Source organism: Vombatus ursinus, unplaced genomic scaffold, assembly GCF_900497805.2.
Source record: "Vombatus ursinus unplaced genomic scaffold, bare-nosed wombat genome assembly UNPS02010219.1, whole genome shotgun sequence".
Taxonomy (NCBI): Eukaryota; Metazoa; Chordata; class Mammalia; order Diprotodontia; family Vombatidae; genus Vombatus; species Vombatus ursinus.
The window spans coordinates 517,485-526,068 of record NW_020949997.1 but is presented as its reverse complement, the minus strand read 5'-3'; the positions used below and the strand labels follow the sequence as shown (position 1 = coordinate 526,068).

Genomic DNA, 8,584 nt, shown 5'->3' with positions numbered 1-8,584 from the left:
TCTCTCCCTTTCTAACCTTCAGTCTCTCCCCATCTACTGGCTCCTTATCACCTGCTTACAAACATCTTTGCAATATCCAAACCTCCTTAAAACCTGAAAAACCCTCAGTAGACCCTACCATCAATTTCAAATATTATTCTATATCTTTCCTCCCTTTCAGAGACAAAATCTGTATACACTCATTGCACCCACTTCCTCAGCCTCTGACATCTGGCTCCTAAGTTCACCCCTCAGCTGAAATCGTTCTCTTCAAAGTTATCAGTGATCCCTTAATTGCTGACTACCTGAGCCATTTCTTAATTCTTTTCCTTCTTTACTTCCCCACAGCTTTCGACATTTTGGACCACCCTCTCCTCTTGGATACTCTCTCCTCTCTGGGTTTTTGTGACACTGCTTTCTCTTAGTTCCTGGGTTCCTTTCAAGTCTCCTTTGCTCTGTCCGGGGACTTTCTCTCTCTCTCCCTCCATTTTCTCTCTTGGTGACTTCATTAATTTCCATTGGTTCAATTATCATCTCTATGCAGATGGCTCTCAAGTCTAGATATCTTGCTCCAGTTGTGAATCCTCTGCCTATTAGAAATTTCTAACGGATGTCCCATAGGTATCTCAAATTCAATACGGAGAAAATATAGTTCTGTTTTGGACATCAACTTCTCTGTTTCTATAAAGGGTACCACCATCTTTCCAGGCACCCAGGTCCCTAATCAGAATCATTCCTGGCTCCTCACTCTCACTAACCACATGTCCATTGAGATGTTAAATCTTGCTACCTCCATAACATCTCTGAAATCTGGCCCTTCCCTACTCCCAAGCATCCACTAATAAGTAACATTTATTTAGAGCTAAGTGCTTTACAATTATTGTATCATTTTATCCTCACAGCAACCCTGGGAGGTAATAATAATAATAATAATAACAACAATTATTATTATTATAGATAAATTTACATAGTGCTTACTATGTGCTAGGCGCTGTCTGAGCACTTTACAATTATTATCTTACTTGATCCTCACAACAATCACAGGAGGTAAGTACTATTATCACCCCCATTTTACAAATAAAGAAACTGAGGCAGAAAGCGGTTAAGTGACTTGCCCAGCGTCACACAGTTAGTAAGTGTCTGAGGTGGGATTTGAAGTCCCAGTCTTCCTGACTCCAGGACCACCCTCTCTCCACTGCACCCCCTAGCTGCCATTACTCTACTTCAGTCTTCTTTGCTGTTGCTCTTACTTGACGTTCCATCCCATCTCATGCACAGGCTTTTCTGCATGCCTGGAATGCTCTCCCTCCTCATCCCCACATCTTAAAACCCCTTGCTTGTTACAAAGCACAGCTCAAATGCTACCTCCCACGAAAGACCTTTCTTGATCCTCCCAGCTGTTATATACCCTGTAATTTACTTTGTAGATATTTTCTGTAGACTTATATGAGTACATGTTTCCCCTGATAGAATAGAAACTCCTTCAGTTGGGGGCTGTATTATGTTGTCTCTGTCTCCCCAGTACATTGCTTGGCACACAGTAGGCCCTTAATAAGTTTTTGTTGATGGATTTGACTGAAATATCATTTCCTACAGGAGACCTCATTATTCATTTAAAACTGCTCTCTTCAAGGTTACCAGAGATCCCTTCACTGCAAAATGATAGCCTTTTCTCAAAGTTCAGCCTTTCAGTCTCTCTGCAGCATTTGAGACTCATCCTGATCGCCTTTCCCCACGGGGGACTCATGGATTATCAGTGTTCTCCCTAACCAAAATGAGTATTTACTTATTATCTATTAATATGATCTACTAATTAATTAATATTACCTATTTATCTGTGACCATATTGCCTCCCCCACCTCCCCACCCCCACCCCCACCCCCACAGATGTAAGTTTCTTTCAGGCAGAGGCTATGTCCTTTATATGTTTTTAGTGCATAGCACAGTGCCTGGCATTTTGCAGGCACTTAATAAATGTTTACTTAATGAATGCAACAAAGTAATAAAGATAATTGGGTGCATTCCACTGCTTCCAGGCTCCAACTTCTGCAATAACCTAACAATCCCTTAACCCTCAAACTCCCCACTTTCCATGGCTCTCCATTCGACTTCATCAGTGAACAACCTGGAAAATGATCCCTGAACCCCAATATGAAGGATCACAATAATAATGACTAACTTTTACCTAAAGGTCTGTAAAAGTGCTTTACACATGTTAAGTCATTTGATTCTCACAACAACCTCGTAAAGTAGGGGCTATTATTATCCTCATTTTACAGATGAGAGGTCTAGTGACTTGTGCAAGGTCACACAGCTACGCAGAATTTGAACTTTAGGTCATCTTGACTCTAGGTCCAGCCTGCGACCCCTTGCTGTTCTTCCCCTCCTCCTATCACGCTCTCCTGCAACTCGGGCTCAGCCTCAGCCTCCCAAGCTCCGCAGAAGCCAGGGCTGCCTTCCTCTTCCTCCTCCTTCTCTTTTTTTGCACTGCACACAGTAGGCGCTTAATAAATGCATATTGCGCTTTACTGTATTGGCGCATTCATTTCTGCAGCTGGAGAAACTGAGGCAAGGAAGAGGCGTGAGCGCGGGTACTGGGACAGCTTAAAGGAGACAGCTGGAGCCTGCACTAGGCCAGGGGAGGCTCGCAGAGATATAGCCGATAAATTCCGCAGCGAAAGGGTTACTAGGTAACCACATTTGGTTCCACCCCTTACGTGCCCGGTACCGACCCCCCACCGCGCCACGCGCACCGCCTCTCTTCCGGGAGTGTCTCATTCGTCACTTCCTGGAGACGGCCCGAATCCGGAAGTGGCCGTGGCAAAGGGGGTTGAGGGCTGAGGCCTGGGCCGGGGCCGCAACGAGCGGCTCAGACAGCGGCGCCGCCGCCATGAGCTGGTGAGTGAGACCCAGCGGATCCCACCTCGAGCTTCCTTAGGCTTCCCCTCGTGCCTCATGCCGGACTCCGCCTCTGAGTCCCCAAGTGCCCCCTACCCCCGGCTGGGATGCCCCGCCCCCCTTCCGGGGTCCTCCGACTGAGCTTCTCCCCGCCGGCCGGCAGTGGGCTGGCCCTGTCCGGGAGCAAGCCTCTGGCGCTTCTGCCAAGTTTCCCCCAGAAGTGCAGGGAATGGATTTGGTTAAAGCAGCTGCCCCGTCCCCGGAGGCTGGATAGCTGTGAGCCAGGGACCTTGCAGGGGGATAAAACCCGATCGATAAGATGACCCCCGAGGTCCCTTCCGTTTCTGTGATCTGACCTGTGAATGCTTTGGCCCTAGCGGGGTGGGGCTGAGTTGGACCTAGTCACGGCTCGGGTCCCAAACCGCACTTTGCCCAGACCTCTAAGAATAATTTTAATAACCTTTTACGAAGTCCATCATGAGATCATCGCTCTAGAGCCAGAAGGGTCCTCAGAAGCCACCCAAGCCAACCCTGTCATTTTACAGAGGAGGAAGCTGAGTCCAAGGGAGATTAAATGACATTAAGTGACTTGCCCCAAGGTCACACAAGTATTAATTAAACTGACATCCTACTACCGAGCCAATGCTCTTTCCATTGTAACACTCTGTTGTATGGAGACAAGCGGTGAGGTACATGGGGTCTGTGTTGTTATCCCCATTTTTCAGATGAAGAGACTGAGACCCCAAGGAAGTAACTTGTCCAAAGACACACTGCTGGTAATTGTCAGGACTGAAGTCATCATTTCTTGACTCCAGGTCCTAGGCCCTTTTTCGTGTAACCAGGCCTCCAAAATTCACTCTTCCTAAGCAGACTAATCTTTAAGAAAAGGGGTTTAAAAAGAATCTCACAACCCTAGAGCTCTACAGCAGTAGTCTTAAATTTATAGCACTATTATTCTAGTACCATCTAGATCTTTGTTTTTCTTCTTAAAGATATAGTAACCCATATAAACATATAAACACATACATGTATATATATGAACAGTGTCAGAGGTCTGAATAATAACTGTTAAGGTCCCTATTCTGCAGAACTTCTAGCCCTTATTTGCTACTTCATTTGACAATGTTTTATACATAGTAAGCCTTTACCAAATGTTTGATGATTGATTGACTTTGGGACTCCATTTGGCAAAGCAGGTTGTTCTTTGTAGACCGGATTAATTTTTGTTGTTGGAAGAGAGACCTTTTACCCCTGCTTACCCTCTTACATTCTATGGAGGCTTTCAGGAACCTTCCTGCCTAGTTGTCAGCTTTGCTGAGCCTTGCCTTTGACCAAGACCCTTGTGCCTAGAGCATAAGAGTAGAAGAATTGTCCATAAAGCATTTTAGATAGGTCCATTAGTCATAGAGAGGTTTGAATGTACATTCTTTTAATGGGTAGTTGTAGATTATTTCTTTGCCTAGGCATTTGAAACTGAGCTCTTCCTAGAAGCAGCTGATGTGCCAATAAACATCAGGAACAGATTTGTAGTATGAAATCCAAACCACTTCTGATTATCTTTCTCCTTACTGTGTTAAGATTTATGTGCAGATATTGAACTGACATCCCCCAGCACATTAGGTAGAGCCCCAAGCAATAACCTAGTAAGCTCCTCTAGGAATTACTTCTTTTTCTAATGTCCTTTCCTGCTAGAGGCCAATTGCAGGCCTTTACCTAGAGAAGTTAATGTTCCAGTCCTGTTAGAACCAAATCACAGTCTCTTCTGCCTGCCAGTCAGTGAGACAGTGATAGCACAGGGATATTCTTCCTCAGGGGAATCAGTTTCTTAGAGTGTAGCCTGGGCTTTTTCCTCCTATGGCTAAATTCATCCCTACTTAGCACACCATGAATTTCCAGTTTTCTCAAGGTTAGAACCAGAAAGGGCAGTTGCCTTGTAGTGCTCAGAGTATAATATACAAATCAAACAGAACTCATCTTTACTTCTCAACCTGGGAGAAGATTACTGAGTGAGAGGTTCTCTGGGGAAGTTCTCAAGGAAGTTGTTTTTATCTTCTCACTAAGAACATTCTGTAAAAGTGAGGCTGTAGCCTTGGGTTTCTGAGGTCTTTCAGGAGAAGAGGACAGTCTGTGAGTAAGTGCTGCTGTAAGAACTGAAAAGAATGCTGTCATAGGCCTATACTACCACATTTTCGAGCCACCTTTTGTACCCTGCCCTATAAGACTGTGCTAAAGAGAGCAGCTTTGTCTCCCAAAGCTGAGATTTGTCTCTCTTCCCTTTGGACTTAGCCCACGTCATCTTTTGCGTGGACCTTGACCCCCTCCCCCTGAAAGGGGAACAACTCTGGTGACCAGGCATACAATCACATTCAGTTCCTGGCTCAATGGCTGGCACAGGGAGCCAGGGTTTGGTCTATCTGATTCATGCGTGGAACTGTTTTCCTGCTCCTGGAATCAATCTCTTCATTCACCAAAGCCTGGAATTCCAGGGGTGGGAAAAATGGCGAGAGTGACGTACAACCACCATGGGAGGCATTAGCCCAGGGTCAAGTTCACCAAGCTCAGGGGATGTGCCAGCTATTAGTGAGTGAGACATAGGGCATTCTGAGCATGGCTCCCTGAGGGAAGCCATTGTTCTGGGCCAGGCTGTGCTTTCAAAATGTCATGGTGAAAAATGTCCAACATTAGTGCCCTTTGCACACTGGGTTTTGCATAAAGATCTAATGGCCTTTGTTCCCAACTTCCTCTGTGCAGGCGGCCTGCCCACCTCCCTGTTTGTTTAGTTGGTGTGTGCCCTCCTTCAAAGACCATCCATTCCTAATCAGGATGGCCCAAGAATCTGAGCATCTGACTAAGAGGAAGATGCTGGGGACTCCAGTCTCCGCTCCGTTATTCACCACGTGGCCCCAAACCAGATTCTCTGTCTCTCCATTTTCTTGTCTCTGGAACAGAGTAAATACCTTCTTCCCTAAGGAGTGAGTTGAAATTGAGTACAGTTAAGTTTTGTAATTGAGTTTACCATTACACCTTTCTCTGAAACCTTAAAGATCACAGATAAGATTAGGAGAAAGAAACCTTGGAGGAGAAACTGTCAGGTTTGTCCTGTACAAAGGTTTATGTGTGCCCTGGAAGGTTAACTCAAAAGAAAGCATTAGTGTAGTGTGAGTGAAGTACTACCCTGGGAAATGGGAGACATGCGCTCAAGCCCTTGTTTAGTTGCTAATTGTGGGTCCTTGGCCAAGTGAACCTGACTTTATACTCAGCTTCTTAAAGGCAAAAACTGTTTTTTTGCCTTTCTGCCCACACTTACCACAGTACCTGGCAAGTAGTAAACACTTAATAAATATTGATTGACTGACTCTGCCACATGTGCAATTTGTGAGAATAAAGAAGACTACATCTGCATGCTTTTAGTTTCTTAGCGGAATATCATTTGATTAAATTAATCCTAATACTAGTAATTACTAGTGGCTTTATCCAAGTACACTTCTTTAAAGTGACAGATTGATTCAAAAAAAGAGAGAAATCTAAATATTACCAAATATTCATGTCTAAGAGCTGAGGCCCAATCACCTTAGGCAACTAGGTAGCACAATGGATAGAGTACTGGACTTGGAATTATGAAGTTTAAATCCTGATTCAGACACTTAGCTGTGTGATCCTGGGCAAGTCACTTACCCTGTCAGCCTCAGTTTTCTTATCTGTAAAATGGAGATAATAGCATTTTCCTCACAGGGTTGTTGTGAAGATCAAACAAAATAGTAGTATACATAGAACACTTAGCAAACCTTAAAGTACTATGGAATTGGTATTAGTATGTAGTATGTAGTGCTATGGAATTGGTATGTAAATTGCTATTATTAGCTCTTTTGCTATGGCTCTGCTATAGGACTGGGTAAAAGTTAAGAGTATAGGCATGAACCTCTTGAAAGAGCCCCCAAGCTTAGGTTCAAGAGGAAGAAGCTGTATAGATGCCGTTGTGAGACCTAACACCCTGCATTTACCAAGTGGAACTGCTCATTCCCTCATCTCGTGATAAAGATTCAAATGGTACCTATATCATGAAGTCTTTCTTTTATTCTTCTCTCCTCTCACTAAATGTGATCTCACCCTTCTCTGAACTCCTCCTGTGGCATTTAGCCCATCTCTTGTGGCATTTATCACATTCTGCTTTTTACTATAGTGATCTGAATCAGACCAACTGTACTTCCTTTTTGACAGAGCTGCTAGACAGGTAGATGAATAGAGTGCTGTAGACATAAATATACCTGGATTTTCAGCAAGGCATTTGGCACATTTCCCCTGGCTGTGGACTGGGTATGGTTAGGTGGATTTAGACCTGAGTGAGCTACTTGACCCAAAGAATAATAATTAATGGTTTGATGTCAGCCTGGAGGGAGGGCTCTGGGGAGGGTGACTCAGAGCTTTGGCCTTGGCATGTATGTTCAGTGTTTTTATCAGTGGCAAGAATGAAGGCAGAGATGGCATGCTTAGCAAGTTGTAAGACACAAAAGTGGGAGGGATGGCTAATGTGTTAGATAACAGAATCAGGATCCAGAAAGATTGCAACAAGGTTGCAAAAGTGAACTAAAGAAATTTAGTAGCAATAAATACAAAGTTCCACGCTTGCGTTAAAAACTTGAGTGAACAAGTTCAAGGTGTGGAAGGGGTGTCTAAAAAAGTTTGTGTGAAAAGGGGAGGTTTTAGTCGGACTGCATGTTCAACGTGATGTGCCTGCCAACAGAGTTAATGTGATCCTCGGCCACCTTAACTGAAGTGTAGGATCCAGAACAAGAAAGGTTATCATCCTGATGTTTTCTTTGCTTCTCAGAACACATCTGAAGTACTGTGTTAGGTTCTGAGTGCCACATTTTAGGAAGGACATTGATGATCTGGGGAGCATGTGGAGAAGAGAGACCAGGATATCAAAGACATTCAGGACCCACTCAGGGTCCAGTTAAAGACACTGGGTATGTTTAACCTGAGAGGACTTAGAGGGAACATGGTAGGTCTTTAGGTTTTTGGAAGGCTGTGTTGTGGAGAGTGTTAGACTTGTTTTATTTGGCACCAGATTGCAGAACTAGGATCAGTCGATGGGAGTTGCAGAGGCCCATTTCAGCTCAGTGGATTCTCCCTCAGAAAGTAGTCATTTTTCTAGAGGAGAATGGAGAGCCACTTGCCAGGAATGTTATAGAGACGGTTCTTGCTCAGGTATGGATTAGATTAAGTGAATTCTGAGCTCCCTTCCAACTTTTATATTCTGTAGTTCCATGCACTGATTCCATGGTGATTTACCAGAGATGAAATGGGCTAGATGACCTAAAGTCCTTTCATAAGGTTACCCAGAGTCTGTCAATCTAAAGTCAACTGCCATGGCATGGACCCATCTGGTGCACGATAAATATTTGTAAATGATGAATACTGTTACTATTTGGGAAGTTAAAGTAGGGAAGAGAACAGCTTTGTCCATATCCAGTAATTTTGCAACACTCTCTCTGGCCTTTGGGGTCTCTCCACCTACGGATCCCAATATAGTGTAGTTTTTTCTACTTCATTTGTAACCAAAGGTGAAAGGACATTTTCTAGGTGGTGAATTAGGCCTGTGGTGAATTAGGGGTGGAGGGTCCAAAGTAGTTGAATCTTACTGTTAATCAGTAATCAATAAACATTTATTTAAATGCCTACTTTATGCCAGACATATGCTAAGCAC

General features: G+C 44.0%; 1 protein-coding gene across 1 annotated transcript in view; it reads left to right on the top strand.

Annotated features, from left to right (window-relative positions):
* Positions 1-2,783: 2,783 nt before the first annotated feature.
* The window catches only part of BIN3 (bridging integrator 3), a 44,191-nt gene continuing 38,390 nt past the window's right edge, over positions 2,784-8,584 (top strand). Inside the window, exon 1 of the mRNA XM_027853866.1 lies at positions 2,784-2,877. Coding sequence (XP_027709667.1) covers positions 2,870-2,877 — 8 coding nt within the window. The 5' untranslated portion in view covers positions 2,784-2,869. The remainder of the gene's footprint in view (positions 2,878-8,584) is intronic.